The sequence below is a fragment of the Rhinolophus sinicus genome, linkage group LG09, assembly GCF_036562045.2.
Source record: "Rhinolophus sinicus isolate RSC01 linkage group LG09, ASM3656204v1, whole genome shotgun sequence".
Lineage (NCBI taxonomy): Eukaryota > Metazoa > Chordata > Mammalia > Chiroptera > Rhinolophidae > Rhinolophus > Rhinolophus sinicus.
In genome coordinates, this window is record NC_133758.1 from 83,525,241 (window position 1) to 83,542,985 (window position 17,745).

Here is a 17,745-nt window from a genome sequence, read left to right on the forward strand (position 1 = left end):
AATTCAGATTGGGAAACTGAGCTAAATCTCAATGTTGTATCTTAGAGTCCTCTCTTGTAACTTGGCAACTCACTAAAACAACAAGAGTAGTATTAGATGCTTATAACCAGAGAATTTTGTCTTACCATTGGATATTCTGATTTTTACCAACACAAGTAGGCTATGGAAACAAATTGTATGTATTGAAGATTTCTCATTACCTAAATTATCCATATTAGCAGCTGAGTTCCAATAAGAGTTCTAGAAATAACAAATGTATTCTAAAGCGCGTAGTTGAAGGTGAGGGTTTTGACTAAAACCTTTCGTAACTTGACATTCAAGGCTATTCTGCTCTGAGAATGGACAAAGGAGCAGATAGACAAGTGCTCTGAGCAATCTCATTTCACTCCCATTGTTTGACCATCAGCTCTCTTGAGATTAGGCCTCTGTGGTCAGCTTGTTAATGCTTCTCAATAATTAGTCTGCTTAAAAATTAAATCTATTAAGGTCTAAAACTATTCACTAAACACAGATTAGCCACCTTACCTCAGAGCTTTAACTTTTTTTGTGCCATGAACCTCTCAAACTTTCTTGTCGAAACTATGAGTTCCTTCTAACAATAATGCTTTTACAGCTATAAAACATATAGGATTGTAAAGGAAACCAATTATATAGAAATAGTCAAACAAAAAAAATTTATGATATGTAAGTTTAAAGAAATAAGATCTAGCAGTTGATCTAACTACCATAATTTCAAAGTAGTGATGAGAGTAAAAGATATTTCAAGAGATGTACAATAATGATAATATGAAAATATCTGTGATTTGTTTCCAAAATCATGGGTACTGCTAATACTAGTGTACTTTGTTGCCTAAATTTGTAAATAAAGGAAATACTAAATTAGTTTGAAACTAGTACAAGAAAGGCATTTTTTTCCCATCCAAGTTTTTAGATTCCTGAATCTCACTGAAGCACGGAACTTTACAATTCATGAATATAGACATTTTTTCTCAAAGACAATTTTAATGTGAAAAACTAACAGCAGAGATAGACTTGAGCCTTTAATGAGTCCTCCAGCCTCTTAAACAAAACTGTTATACACATGATGGAAAATATTTTGGCGTCATCTAGTAAAAACAGACTATGTCGTTGAATTACAGGTATGATAGAGACAGGCCCTCGTTATAATTTAGGTTGACTCCCGAACACAACTTCCATGAAATAGGACCAATGATACTACTCTGCTTCATATTACCCTTATATTAAAGCCAGAGTTTCCTGATCTCAGATTTTCTATTAAAAACAAACAAAATTGCTTGTTGGCATAAATTAAGTTTTAATAAACAGAACTAGTAACATAAAATCTCTAATTGCATTAAGAAGAAGCTGGGAACCACCTTGAGCCGAAGAGAACAAAAATTATCCCTCAGAGACTTTATTTTGGATTTTCACAGATGTGACTAACAGGAACAAGAGACCAATTTATCAGGTAGGTAAATATTTAGTAATTAGATCAAGTCACACAGCAGTCTTTAGTATTAATTTATTTTTTTTAGGAAATGTAATTAAGTCAGTATCATAGATCTCTCTCAATTTCCTATAGACAGTGTTTCTTAAGGACAAATTTGTCTACAACACAGCTCCATCATTACTAAGAATCATCACACCAAAACAATACCGTTTCTCTTTTATCCAAGGCTTTAAATGTGAGTTTATTCTCTACCCACCAATCCTCACTCACACACACAAACATTACCAAGCAAGTGAATGAATGATCTGAGGCTTCCTAGTATCTCACTGAGCTTTTACACCTGCATCTAGTCCAAGATTTGAGTACCCTGAACTAACTTGCCAAGAGCTATTAAAATTAATATCAAGAAATCCTGTTATTTAGAATTTGCCAATTACCAAGATCCCCCTAAATAATTATTTACTGGTGAGCTTGATTTCCTCAATTTACAAAGCATGTGTAGTAAATATCCATCAAAAAACTATTGGGAAATGTCTGAAATGCCATTAGATTTGATGGAACCTTTCAGTTAAGAAAATACAAAAACCCTAAATTAAGCTGGCAGTCTTTTAAAATTACACCCTCAAAGAAAATGCACTGAAGAGTTGTTTCATAAACTTCATTCTCTTCTAATGTTTTTGCCGTTTACAGTGATGTTTCACGTATTCCTTGCAGCCTTTTTCATTTTGGTCTTCGTTTGTATCTGATAACTGGGTTTTCAGGGGTGTGAATCATGGTTGTGTAATTCACAGTGGGAAAATAACCATCAATGAGATCAAATTCAAATAAACGAAGCATAGTGGACCAAATTGTCTTGATTTGCACATAGGCAAAATTCTCCCCAATACAACGATGACGCCCTGTGTAAAAAAAAAAAAAGCAAGTTTTCATAAGAATCAGTTGCAATTCTTTCTCACTTCTTTTAACCTGGAGTGATAGTTTGTTTAGCTACAGGTAGATGAAGAGCAGATATACAGATATTATAATAAAAAGATAACATCTTTTCACATAAAATGATACAGTTAATAAAAATCCCAGGAGATTTTTGACATATGTTTTTAGGGGAAATGGTACTTGGGTAATTATATAATGACTTTTCCATCATTTTTTATCTAGGTTAAATATATATAAGGTTTGAAATATACGATGCTAACCTAGTTTGGGAATATACTAGAATATTCTTAGTTTCTGTTTCAAGAGAGCTCTAGTTAAAAAATAATATGAACCCTCCAATCAAAACTTTAAATGCCATTACAAATTGAAGAAAGAGGGATCTAATAAACCCAAAACAGCAACACATAATGAGATCAAAATTTAAAAGGTCATATATGCATTAAAAACTGACAAGCTGGAGCCACCCCAGTGGCTCAGGCAGTTGGAGCTCCGTGCTCCTAACACCGAAGGCTATTGGTTCAATTCCCACACGGGCCAGTGGGCTCTCAACCACAAGGTTGCCAGTTCAACTCCTCAAGTCCCGCAACGGATGGTGGGCTCCGCCCCCTGCAACTAAGATTGAACACGGCACCTTTAGCTGAGCTGCTGCTGAGCTCCCGGATGGCTCAGTTGGTTGGACCACGGGCTCTCAACCACAAGGTTGCCGGATCGATTCCCGCAAGGGATGGTGGGCTCCGCCCCCTGCAACTAGCAACAGGCAACTAGACCTGGAGCTGAGCTGCGCCCTCCACAACTAAGACTGAAATAACAACTTGACTTGGAAAAAGTCCTGGAAGTACACACTGTTCCCCAATAAAATCCTGTTCCCCTTCCCCATTAAAAAAAAAAAACTGACAAGCTGATTCTAAAATACATATGGAAATGCAAAGGACCTAGGATATCCAAGTGATCTTGAAAAAGAAGAACCAAGTTGGAGGATTTAAACTGACCTCAAATCTGACTTCAATAGTACAGGTACAACAACTGTGATACTGTGATTTGTAATAAATATACATTCGGTCTTCCTCCCATTCTTGGCATGGAGCTCCTCAAACCTTTGGACTATCTCATGAAAAGAGTAATAAAGGTGAAAGGAGCAAGGAGCCTTTTGTTATTCCTAACAAGCTCCTTTCAGCCACATTTGAGTTTGTTAATGAGGTAACTTTGGGAAAGCTCCACCCCTGACCTCCAGGAAAGGGGCTGAAAGTTGAGGAAGCTCTCTCAAAAATCCCTGAAATACCAGGGTTGGCGGAGGCAGTGTTCAGAGAGCTTCCAGGCTGGTGAACACGTGGAGGTCCTGGTAAGGTGCTATACTGTGCTAACCCCAGGTAGTGTTAGAATTGAATTGATTTGTATGAACCCAGTTGGTCAAGTGTCGAAAAGAATTGGTGTGGGAAAAACACCCACACATTTGCAAGAATGTCCCTATTAGGAAAGGGAAAGATATTTGTAAATAAAATTCACATGGATTATTTTGACAACCACAAATTTTGTCAGAACAAACATTTCAAATGTAAAATGTAATAATCTTACCAGCTCCAAATGGCACATAGGCAAACTTCTCTCCTGATGCTGGATTGTCCTGTAAGTATCGATCGGGATTAAAGTCCAGACGTTCTATCCATGAGTCTTTCAGTCTTTGATTGACGGTCGGAGAAACACACACCTGATGTCCTGGAGGAATGGTATATCCTGCCACAGTCTACGAATGAAAGCAACACATTTCATGAGATAATTTTAAAACATTCTACCAAATAATCAAGTCATTGTGTAATAAAGCAGTAATACACATGATATGCACATATATTTTAAAACTAGCTAGATGATACGCCAGCTAAAAATCATTTTAACTGAAGATGATTTGCAAGTGACCCAGTATTGAGCTAGAAGTATATATACAAAAAAGTCAATGCATTGGAGGTAGGGGTGGGATTTTAAGGAGCTTTTCACAATCTTATTTATACACTTCAGTACTGTTATAATTATTTTCTTAACAACAAAATATTTTTGAAAATAAAATTACTTCCATTTTAAAAACCCTAACTGTCAAATAAAAATACAGGGAACAGATTAGAGCCTGTCTCCTGTCAGCAATTATGTAAAAATAAATATTTGGAATATGTAAAATTGAAAAGTACTTAGAAGTGATTATTCTACTTTTTTTAATTTAAAAAATTCTCTTTCTGAAAATCATCTTTCGATATATAAATACTAGGGGCACAGAGGAGGAAATCTAGCCAAAAGACTAACCTGAGGAGTTTTGGCCATTCTCATCATGGTCATTATAGGAGGTCGAAGTCTTAATGTTTCTTTTATACAGCGATCAAGTAAATTTAGATCTTTCACCTAAAAAGATAAAACATTTCCTGAGTTTTACAATATTTAACATACTTCAACAGTTAAATATTATTTTATAAATTAAAATTTATTTAGTTCATTTTATTTAAGTTAAAATTATTTTAATTTCTGGATTATTACAAAATAGCTTATATTCTAGGTAGAAGTACAGAGGTAACTGGTTCAGGGTAGCTGGGATGAATCTTGTTCTATCACTGTCCATGATCAATAAGAGAAAAGAGGGTAATGTAGCAGAAACAGAAGAGATCACCCTGAAGAATGGTATAGTAAGGACATGCAAAAATTCACTCATCTAAAAAAAACACTAGCAAAAATCATCAATGTCAACTTTTCCAAAACCTGTACACAAATGTTTAGAGCAGCATTACTGATACTAGCCAAAAGGTGGACAAAACCCTTTTGTCCATCAACTGAAAAATGAATAAACAAATATGGTATATCTATCTATATGATGTAATATTATGAGGCAATAAAAAAGATTGAGGTACTGATACTACAACATGGATTAACCTTAAAACATGCTTAAGAAGCCAGTTTTAAGCCAGTCACAAAAGACCGTATGAATGGTCATTTATATGAAATGTCCAGAATAGGCAAATCCATAGAGACAAAAAGTAGGTTAGTGGTTGCTAGGGATAGGATGCCAGGGAAATGGAGAGTAACTGCTAACAGGTACTGGCTCTCTTTTGGAAGTGATATAAATGTTCTAAAAATCAATTGTAATTTCTAAATTTCAGAACTCTGAATATATTTTTTAAAAAACAGCAAACTGTGTACTTTAAAAGGATGGATTTTATAGTATGTGAAATATATGTCAACTAAGCTATTATTTTAAAAGTTACTAAAATTGAGAATGAAAGAGGAGACATTACTACTGACCTTACAGAAATAAAAGGGATTATAAGAGAATACTATTAACAATTGTATGCCAACAAATGAGGCAATCTAGATGAAATGGGAAGATTCCTAGAAAGACAAACTACCAAAACTGACTCAAGAAGAATAGAACATATGAATAGACCTGTACCAACTAGAGATTGAATCAAAAAACTTCCCACAAAGAAAAGCAGACCTAGGTGGCTTCTCTGGTGAATTCGATTAGCCGTGTAAGAATTACCATCAATCCTTCACAAACTCTTCCAAAAAATAACTTCCAAACTCATTCTATGAGGCCTATATTACTCTGATAACCAACAATTATCAAAGACATCACAGTAAAAATACAGACCAATATCCCTTATAAACATAGGTACAAAAATACTCAACAAAATACTAGCAAACCAAATCCAGCATTAGGACATTTCAGGGAGGTCTATGGGGAATTTTCAGAAAATAAAGACGCTAACCAATTTGTAGTATATAGAAAATCTCAAATTGTCCCCTTTATTTTTAAATTCTATTTTTTCAGCCATCCTTCCACTCTCCTCCCCTTTGGCAACCATCAGCTGGCTCTCTGTGGGTCTGTTTCTGTTTGGGTTTTTTCAGATTCCACATACAAATAAAAATCAAAAGGTATTTGTCTTTCTCTATTCGATTTACTTCACTTAGCATAATAGCCTCTAGGTCCATCTATGTTGTCAAAAATGACAAGATTTTGTTCTTTTTTACTGCCAAGTAATATGCCATTGTGTATATGTATCACATCTTTATCCATTCATTTATCGATAGACATCTAGGTTGCTTCCATACCTTAGCTATTGTACATAATGCTGCTATAGGAAAGCATATAGCTTTTTATAGAATTAGGGAAGCACATATTTTGAATTAGTGTGTTGGATTTCTTCGGATAAATACCCAAAAGTGGAACTTCTGGTATTTTATTTTTAATTTTTTGAGGAACCGCCATAGTTTTCCATAGTGGCTGCACCAATTTATATTCCCACCAATAGTACACAAGGGTTCCCTTTTCTCCACATCCTCACCAGCACTTGTTATTTATTAATTTATTGATGATAGCCATTCTGATAGGTGTGAGGTGATATCCCATTGTGGTTTGATTTGCATTTCTATGATAACTGGTGATGTTGACCATCTTTTCATGTCTGTTGGCCGTTTGTTATGTCCTATTTGGAGAAATGTCTATTCAGATCCTCTGCCCATTTTTTAATCAGATTGCTTTTTTGGTGTGAAGTTGTATGAGTTCTTTATATATTTTGGATATTAACCCCTTATTGGATGTATCATTTGCAAATATCTTCTCCCATTCAGTAGGTTATCTTTTCATTTTGTTGATGGTTTCCTTCACTGTGCAAAAACTTTAGTTTAATGTAGTCCCATTTGTTTATTTTTGCTTTTGTTGCTCAAACTGTCCTCTTTAAAAACTAGCACAGATACTCAAATAAGGAAGCAAAGAAACTGAAAATCAACAAACCTGGTCATAAGTTAAAGGAGGTAGATCCTCTCCACAGACTGTTTTCTGTTCTAAATAACATTTTTCTTGAAGTGTTTTGTCTCTGGCCAAAAAGAAGCCCATCCAGGCACTAGTAGTTGAGGATGTATGCTGCCCAGCCAAGAGCAGTCCAATCAGCATGCCTGCTATTTCATCATCTGTCAAAGGACGTCCATCCCTATGGAATGAACCACACCCACAAATTTAACATTTTGGTAGACAACATTTCATTTCTCATCTTTTACATAAAGGGTCGTAATGAATAAATTTTTGAGGTATAATAGCCTCTTGTATCGCAAGTCAGATATTTTTTTCTATTAGGGAAAAGAAACAGACCAATAGAAAATACAATTTTGATTATAAAAGACTTCATTGCAGTTTCCTAGCAAACATTTTTCACCATGCACAGTTACTGGAATTCCAGTAAGGCATGAGATCCAGTAATTTATGTCTCATCCATTTAAAAATCTAAAGGTCATAGCTATTGATTTTGTTAGCATCATTACTTTTTAACTGGATATATTATTTAACTGTGTTTTAATGTGTAATTTTCTGCTTCAGCTTAATACGTGATCTGAACACCTCTTACTTGTAAGTGGAATCTAGTAAAGTCTGGAGAATGTCATCAATTTTTTCTTCTGACTGTCTGCGTTTCTGGATTGCCTTATAGAAAATATTCTTTATCTCTCGATGAGCTCTGTCCCTGCGTCTGTAATTCAAAGAAGAAATAACTTCAAAAAATAAAGCAATACTTTGTGGCATCAAATTCATTTTGAAAATAACGAGGACCTAGCTTAAAGCAACCTTACCCAACTTTACTGACTCTAAAAAAATTGACAAAACTCAGAACAAAGAGAAAAAAAAAGACACCATGAAAATCATATTGTTATGGACTTATAGGGACCCTCAGGGCAAGAAATGTGTTTCTTAAAGCGGACAATAGTCACTCTGGTTCTTCTATAGGATTTGAATAAACCTAGGATTATTTTGGATTATCTAAGTCTAGGTTTCAGAGTATGACTACAGTATATAGGGTTTGATTCTACTTTTCATTTTCTAACACAACAGAGGGTTATATAGGGGGTAAAAATACTAATAGAGTCAGAAAAAAAACTTGAACTCCCAAAATTTTACCTTTAAAATAGGATGCTCACTAGGTAACAAGAACTGTAAGTGTTTTACATGAACTACCCACTTTGACCTATGAGGTAGGTGCACAGATATCCTCACTGCACAGATAGCTGCATAAGATCACATAGCCAGCAATCTGACTACCTCGCCCCTCTTCATGAAGCCTTCTAACAAAAACTCCTGCCCTGCTTCATTTTTTTAAGACTGTTACTGACGATTGAATGAGATAATGTGAGCAGAAGGGAAGATGACACTGAAGGTTAACACTATGCAGCAGAGCCAGGAAAACATAAAGCCTGTTTGAGAAAGTGAATGGAGTAATTGGGTTAAATCAATTGGTTTGGGTAAGACAGAGAAAGACTAGGCTGGAAAGTAGTAAAGGGCCTGTCACACCAAGCTCAGGAATTTCTGACTTCATCCTGGAGATTGGGAAGGTGGAAGAAGGCTCAATGCACATTTATGGAGAAACTACTAGAGGCCCAGGGCTGTGCTAGATGTTGCAACATAATATGGATGAAAACATTTCGATAACTGCATAGCTCCCTACAACTGTAAGGTATTGATGAGTTCCAAAGAACTCCAAAGAACCTCTCCTGGCTCTGCCTTTTACTCCCACCCCTCTTCATTCTGTAAGTAGATAGAAGTGCAGAAATGGAAGGAAAAGTACCAATGTAACACCTCCCCATCGCTCACCTGAACAGAAAAGAATGAAGATACAGAAAGCCTACTAATATGTAAGACACTACTAATACGCCAATTCCTATGAACAATATTTCTTTTATCACTGGTGGTGCCTGTCCTTTAAGTAATCACAGTACAGCTGGCAAGGAGACAGAAAACTAAAGGCACTAATACCTCAAACAAAGAAATTTCACAGTATACTGCAAAACAGTCAAATACTTTCAAACCAGTGCTTAGAGGGCTATACCACTTTTAAGTCGAGTTCAGAATCTTTCCTGAGTGTAAGGAGTATGTAAGATAAGTACGTTTTAAAATATTAGGACAGACAACAAATTACCTTTGTAATAAACAGAAACTTACCATAAATGAGTTCACTATATAGTTTATATAAAGCAAACTTGTCTTGACTTCTTATAGAAGAATGGGGACTCATAATCTGCCACAATTTGTTTTATGTTTAAATTTTATCTTACCAAAGCATACCAACACTACAATAATTATACAAAGTTAAATCACCATATATAAATTGTTTATCCATACCTGAAACTCGGCAAAGGGAGCCAACCAGGCAACAGCCAGGCTGCGTGGCTGAAACCTCCATCCAAATCTGCATACAGTTGTGCCATCTTCTCGTTGAGCTGACTTCTGATTTCCTTTCCATGTAAACAATGACTAGCTGTTAAGATAATAAGCTCAGAAAGAGCTTCAAACAAATCTAGAGGGGAAAAGATTATTCCCATTAACATTGCTAAAAATTATTTTGAAATGTCCTGTTTTCTTAGAGATATAAAGTAATTATGAAAGAAAACTGAATAAAAACAACTCAAGAACCAACAGGTACTATTCATATCATCAAAAAAGCTGATAGACATATAGATATGTGGTCACCCCACTACATAAAACAAAGAAGCAAGAAACCAAATGATGGGAAGTACCCCACCCTCTAAATGGCCAAAATCGATGCCACAAAGGCATCTCTAAGCCTCATTCATAAACCCGTCACCTTGAAAAAATAAAGTGAAGATAAAAATTAATGTGGTTATCTGAGTTCCTCATACTATACCCAAAGCAGCAAAAACAGGTCATTTAGTGCATATGAGGACAGCAATGAGGTGCTTCCTAAAGACCAGTAGTCCTAAAACTGAGGAATGGGTCATTTCCCAGGTCCAAAGTGGGAAGGTCAGAACTAGACAATTAAATTGCTTAGACCTTTACTTGCCCGTTAGGGGTAAAAAAATAATAATACATATATATTTTATTAACTTAAAGTGAACTCGCAAAAGTTTTACGTTCAGTTTATTTCAAAATCTACTCATGAATCATTTTTACGTTATTTGTACAAATGAGCTGAATAATATGCATGTTATTTAACCCATTTTAAGGTTTTGCTAAGTGAGCAGCAATAATCACTTTCTCTCAGGTCTTTTTAACTCCACAGTAATCATAACATGTTCTTTCCATTAAATCTAAGGTGCTTTAACATACTCGTATGTTGTAGTTTGTTTTATACACATACACACACACACACACACACACACACACACACATTCTTAGATTTCTAGTCATAGAAAAGTAGAAATAGTAGGACAAATGCAAAATCAAAACATTTTGCTTACTTCTTTCTCCACTTTCTCCCCAACTCTGAAAGTATTCCTTTGTTTCTTTTTCAATTATAGAAACATGCTGTCTAAAGTGGGCTATATTAAGGCCACTTTTTAACATTTTCTTTTGCTCCAAGAAAACCTTCAAAACATTAAGAGTATATAGCATTAAAACACAATTTTGTTTTATCACAAGATCCATTTGGGTTATTATAACTCTGACACTCAAAGAAAACAACCTTCTGAAAAACTGAAACTAAAAATAGTGAACGGATTTTTTAGAAACTACACCAGATGTGGAATAGAGCATTTGTGCATAAGTCTGAAGTAATGTGCAGAAAACACCTGTTACGCAGCCCTAGACAAACAATAAATTAGGAATCCCACCTCCCACCTTCCTTCCTATATACCCTTTTCCCACTCCTGGCTCCAGGGCTCCCTTTTCCTATTCTATTATCTTCTAGTCCTCCAACCCAACCCAAATGCCAACACAATCTCCCAAAGGTCCATTATGCTTTAATATTATTTTAATCCTCCTTCACATATTCCACAGTTCTATTCCCAAACAAATGTCATCCTCACTGACACTATCTTCCAGAAGTTAATTAGAATATAATATAGTCTTAATAAAATAATTTCACACCAAGACAACTAATGGTTTTAACCCTTTGAGGCATTTCTATTTTAAGAGTATGATAAGCTGTGTGAAAAGACACATATATCTAACCAGAAGGTTTTTCCAGGGCTCTTGCTTTTGTCCTTCAGGAAGCCAATCATCCCCCACAACTCTCCCACCCCCAGAAACAACACTTAATGTCAATTTTTAACTGCTACACTAGGGTTCTAGGCAGTGTGTGTACATTCATAGCCAGAGCCCACACCAAGCAAGCAGGCCAATTATCTGATTTGTGTTTTACATCGACTTGCAGCACTTTAATGTTTGACTTTAGTGGGGAAAGGAAATCATAAAAACTTGTAAAGCCTATGATCTCTAGCTCAAAGGAGCTCTTATGCAAGCATTTCAGGCAGGAGTGGGAAGATAGGAGGCCCTCTGATGAAATAACGGGATTTTCTTGTTACTCTCTCAAATCAAATCCTTATAAGCTATCATTCATTCTATTTCTTTGTATGGCAAGCCCTTTGAAATTGCTTGGTCCATGCCAGCAACTACAAAACAAAATAACCATTCTTTGTCAGTTACCCATGGCTTCTCTTCTTTTGAATCTCATGATTGTTCGGCTTTTTGAACAAAGGAATAAACTGTTTCTACGTTTTACATGTATACTCCTGCACTACCAGCTATAATTATTACAGCGTAGATTGGTCTTTCTTGAAGATAACAGTGTCACCTACTGGATTCGGCACATCATATGCAACGCCCTTCCCAAACACAGGTGTCGTCAGACGAGCGTAGACATCTTCTGCATTCAGATCTTCGTTTTTACTATTAAAAAGCAGCGCAGCAGCATCACTCCCCAGAAGGTAAGTAAACGTCTTGCCCACCATGGTAAAACTAAACACAGGTCCGTACTAAAGAGAAAAAAGTACCCATACTGATGTTACCAAAAAACACGGAGCACTAAAACATTAATTTCTTAAATCACAAAACAGTAACTTGTTGAAAATAAATTCATAAACCTTAAAGCAATTTTCCCCTAGTCTTTGTCCAAATGTATAATATTTCATCCAGTTGCAAATGGAATATAAATAAAACTTTATATTCTGCTTTTTTCACTGTTTATATTTAAAATATATTCTATCTTATAGACATCATAATATCAATAACTAACTATTCTTTCATTACTTGATTTACAGGTAATGTGTCAGTTTTTTAACTTATTATATACAATTCTGCAATGACTATCTTTGAGAATATAGATGTTTTTTCCCCCTTGGTTAAAGACAAATTTACAGAAGGAGCCAAAGGATATGACCTTTCCTAAAGTACTTGCTATGTGAAGACACCAGAAGTTTATTCAGTTATTAGTTTTACCACTATCTCACCAACACTGTGCTTCAGTTTACCTCATCTATAAAATGGAAATAATAATAGTACCTACGGCACAGAACTGTTGTCAAGATTAAATAAACATACATATGTTAGAGAACATATTATATTAGAGGAATATGAAAATATAGAGGGTGCCAAAAAAGTGTACACATTTTAAGAATGGAAGACAGTATTAAAATTGTAACAATATATACTGATAACAAAAAAATGACTGCAAGTCATGTTTGACTTCTGCAATTACAAGTGATGCTCAAAGTGGTTACCATCAGCGTCCAGACACTTCTGAATATGGCAAACTATGGCTTGAGCAACGTTGACCAAAGTGTCCACTTGTATACATTTTTTTGGCATCCCCGGTATAAAGAGTGCCTTGGCCATAACATTAATAAGCATTTTCTATTATTATTATTATTATTACTAAAAGCATAGACTTGGCAATCAAACCATATGTATATCCTAGCTTGGCCACTAGCTAGTAGTGAGCTTAAGAACAAATTATATGTGTATAATGTGTTTCTCAGTTTTGTTATCTATAAAATGAATGAACCAGAAGGTTTTGCTTCAGCGAGATAATCTATATAAAGCAGTAAGTACTGGCACAAAGTTAAGTGTTTTATAATTAATAATGTACTAGCAAGAAAAGATAATGGGATTATATAACCATCACTAGGTCTGTATATTTGAAATTAGGAACATGAGGGAGTGCCCAATGGCTAGTTTTTAATCTCTTTAAAGAGGAAACAAAGTCATCTGCTTTGATAGAAATGTAGGAAAATTCAGACGTTTAAAAAATAAAGTTTTGAGTTAGTCTCTGTGGGGAGTGGAAAAGTAAGCCAACAACAGAAACATATAGGATTGCTGAAAAGTGTTCGAAGTTCATTTAACGTAGGCAACAATCATGAAATTAGGAAAGAATTAATCTTGTGCAAGGAAGAGAAAATGACAAACAGGCTCCCTTCCAAGATTGGGGTTTTATCAGGTAAACACAATGAAAAGATCCAGGAGTAAGGAAATTAAGGTATTGGCAAGAGTGTAACTCAAATGATGGACCACGGTCCCAAAGTGGAAAAAGAAAGTAAAGAAAGAAGGCTGATAGATCACAACAAAGAAAATGGAACAATGGACTGGAAGATCTAGTGAGGTCCGAGAATGGTTATAATGGAAGGAGATGTACAGGCAAACCAGGAGAAGTTGTGATCTAAGAATAGGTTGGGTGTCTACGTTCATATTGTGCAGGTCAAATAGTTAAGAGTGATGACAACTCTTAGTGGGAACGTGGGGTTAATGACTGACTAGGAACAGGAAAGCTCACTGGAGAAAAGGGCCACTATCTGAGTGGCCGTGGTGTTGTGTGCGTCAGCCAAGTAGAACATAAGTCATAGAAGTGTAGTGCAGGTTACAAAATTCCACAGATGCGTGGTTAAGAAAAAGAAGGATCAATTAGTGGTACCTCAGTGGTACCTCAGAGATCACCCCAGGACATGAGAGAAGCTAAATGTTATACCATTTAAAAGAAAAGTTTGAAAAGCACTAATTTCCTGTAATCATTTGGAAGACTTACCTTCTCATATGCATTTTCTAGGAATTCAATTGGACTTCTCCCAAATGCTATGGCATGCCCAAGGAATGGAATTGGAGAGAAAATGTGTGGTGGACTTTTCTGCCAGAGAAAACAAAAAACTTTCAGTTCACATTTCATTTTAAGGGAGGAACCCAGTTCAGTTTCATGACCAAACAAATTAAATTTGCCATTAATACTAAAAAGTTACCCCAAAATGAAGCATCAAAAGTAATTAAGAACAAATGAAGAAACAAAAACTCATAGACACAAACAAAGTTTAGTGGTTACCAGAGAGTAAGGGGGGAAGAGGGTGGTAGATGAGAGTAAAAGAGATCAAATATATGGTGATGGAAGAACTGACTCTGGGTGGTGAACACACAATGTGATATATAGATGATGTATTACAGAGTTATACACCTGAAACCTATCTAACTTGATTAACAATTGTCACCACAATAAACTTTAAAGAAAAGTAACTAAGTACAGCCAAAATACAAATATTTTAGGACTGAGTATTCATAGTAAAAAGAACAGAAACTCAAAACCTGCTGTAAGATGACCAGATAAACACAAAGGCATTGCAATTACAATGGACCACAATCCAGAATATGTAATACTGTATTAGTGGCTCTAGGCAACTTTCCTAACCATTAGTAGCAAAACAAAGACCAGAAAAATCAAACTGTAGTTTCTTTTTTTTTTAACTTTTATTTATTTAAGTGTGTGTTTCCAGGACCCATCAGCTCCAAGTCAAGTAGTTGTTTCAATCTAGTTGTTGAGGGCGCAGCTCACAGTGGCCCATGTGGGGATCAAACCAGCAACCTTGTTAAGAGCACCACTCTAAGCAACTAAGCCAACCAGCCTCCCAAAACTGTAGTTTCTTGACCACTTATTTCCACTACCACTCACAATTTCAGTCCCAGAATCTTCTCTAAAGAAGGTATAGAAGAAAAAGACAAACAGTAACTTGAAGTATAGAAATAAGAGGAATGTTTGAGAAATAACATTTATCAACAAACAACTGCTGGTGAGGATGTGGAGAAAAGGGATCCCTCGTGCACTGCTGGTGGGATTGCAGATTGGTGCAGCCACTATGGAAAACAGTATGGAAATATCTAAAAAAAATGGAAATGGAACTACCTTATCACCCAGCAATTCCACTCCTAGATATCTATCAAGAGAAATCCAAAACACTCATTTGAAAAAATATATGCACCCCTGTGTTTATTGCAGCACTATTTACAACAGCCAAAGTATGGAAACAACCAAAATGCCCATCGGTAGATGACTGGATTAAGAAACTGTGGTACATGTACACAATGGAGTATTACGCAGCCATAAAGAAGAATGAACTCTTACCATTTGCCATGATATGGATGGACCTAGGGAACATTACACTAAGTGAAGTCAGACGGAGAAAGACAAATACCACATTATCTCACTTATATGTGGAATCTAAAGAATAGAATAAATGAACACTAATCAGAAACAGTCTCAGAGATATAGAGGAAAAACTGAGGGTTGCTAGATGGGAAGGGTGTGGTTATGAGGGAGAAGGTGAGGGGATTAAAAAGCACAATCAGTAACCACAAGATTGCCACAGGGATACGAAAGACAGTTTGAGGAATTGAATCAATAATGTTGTAAAGATTTTATAGGGTATCCGATGGACACTTGTCTTATTAGGGAGATCACTTCATGGACAGTGTAGGTACCTGACCACTGCAGTGTATACCTGAAGCTGAAGCTGAATAATAATGAACGTCAACTATAATTTAATACGTATATATGTGTGTGTGTATATGTGTGTGTGTGTGTGTGTGTGTGTGTGTGTATATATATATATATATATGTATATATATGGTCACAGGATGTGGAGTACAGCATAAGAAATAGTCAGTGGAACTGTAACAGCTATATACAATGTCAGAGGGGTAGCAGATTGGGAAAGGGGGGGTTATCACTTCGTGAGGGGCATAAATGTCTATTACATTACATTGTTTTGTACACCAGAAACTAATTTTAAAAAATGACATTTATCAGTAAACAGAACACATCTCATGCTTCTCTCGCTGCAAATGAACTAGATCCACTGATTTTAGAGAGTAGATCCACTCTAGCAGGTACTCTTTAGCAGTCACTATAAAAGGTACTTTAGATGCCCCGAAATGGGACTTGCAGATTACAACATTAAGTCTCCTGGAAATCAGACTTGCAGTGATGAAAAAGCTTAAGACTCCTCAGATCTCTCATGGTCACAAATTGTAAGGAGCACTACAAACTCACTCTTCAGGTAATAGTACCAACAATCTTAAAATACTAAAGCTACCTTTCTTTCCCAAGACAAATACCACTTCCTCAAAAATACCGTTTGTAGTTAAAATAATACTTCCTTATGCCTGTTATAGTTCAAAAAATTATTTTAAAAACTACTTGGTCAATAGTTTGTACTTCCATTGTCAGTAAAAGGGTAGTTTTTAAAGCCACTAGGTGTTGGCTGGTTAAGGATGCTTTCATCAAATATATCATAGAAGTATGAAGCTAGTGGTCAATAAAGCCAGTAACAGAGAAACTGATTTTATTAGCACTATAGGAAGGTCCCTAAAACACCCGTCACCCGCACTCTTCCAAATTGAACACGTCCTCCTTCATACTGATATAAATCTCCATTTGGGGCAATGCCGCAGGACACTGAACCAACCACACAAGGGCAGTCACTAGGATCACACCAAAAAGGGACACAGCTGCCAATAGCATCTTCGCCAGGGCCCCCACCAAGCACGCAACAAACCTTAGGGCCAATACAACGCTCAGAGCCACAGCCTGGGCCACGGCCGCCGGCCCTGCCACGGCCAGCACAGCTATCACTACGGCCAGAGACGCGGCCAGCACGACCCCAGCCAGAACCAGAAACGCGGCCACCGCCAAAAGCAGGACTGTCAGCAGGCAGTCGCCGCCCTCGCTAGCCATTCGGCCGTCTCCCTCGCCGCATCTCCCGGAGCGGGTGAGGCCCGGACCTCCAGGGCTGCACTTACCGCCCCGCCGTGCAGAGGGGCCAGGTAGCCGATGGCGAGGCGGAACAGGTAGACCAGGCTGAGAGTAAAGGCGCAGGCGACCAGCAGCATGGATAGGAGGTTGCCACCTGTCACCTGCTCCGTTGCCTGCCTCAGCACCGACCCGCCCGCCTGCAGTAAGCCCAGCAATGCCATCCCTGCCGCCGCCGCCGCTTCAGTCCCCCGGAGACGCTGGAGGCCCAGGTAGCCGCGTCCCCTCGGAACGGACTATGCGAGAGAAGTCGGCAGAGAGGCGGCTTCCTACAAAACCTACTCCGGTCCCCTGCGCGCACCACCCGGTGCGTCACAGGACGGGGCGGGGCTCCAGACACGGCGCCCGGTTGGGCGGGAGGAGGGAATCTCGAGAGCGAGGGCTGCGATAGGGCGGCGGGCGGCAGCGGCGCGCTCGGTGATTGCACCGCGTGCGCGTGAGGTGATCTCGGCCTAGGTCGCGTCAGCCCCGCCCGTGGTTCGAGTCCCGCCCCCTGCCTGAGCGCCGGATTCGTTGTACGAACCTGCTTAGGGGCCCAGTCCTGTG

General features: G+C 37.3%; 1 protein-coding gene across 1 annotated transcript; it reads right to left on the reverse strand.

Annotated features, from left to right (window-relative positions):
* Positions 1 to 1,508: 1,508 nt before the first annotated feature.
* On the reverse strand, positions 1,509 to 17,495 carry CYP51A1 (cytochrome P450 family 51 subfamily A member 1). Its single transcript, XM_019716672.2, has 10 exons — positions 17,190 to 17,495; positions 14,155 to 14,253; positions 11,936 to 12,112; positions 10,598 to 10,724; positions 9,522 to 9,696; positions 7,759 to 7,878; positions 7,152 to 7,347; positions 4,673 to 4,768; positions 3,956 to 4,124; positions 1,509 to 2,349 (listed from the first exon to the last, which is right to left on the reverse strand). The coding sequence occupies exons 1-10, from the start codon at positions 17,361 to 17,363 to the stop codon at positions 2,171 to 2,173; spliced, it is 1,512 nt and encodes a 503-aa protein (XP_019572231.2). The 5' UTR covers positions 17,364 to 17,495; the 3' UTR covers positions 1,509 to 2,170.
* Positions 17,496 to 17,745: the final 250 nt, after the last annotated feature.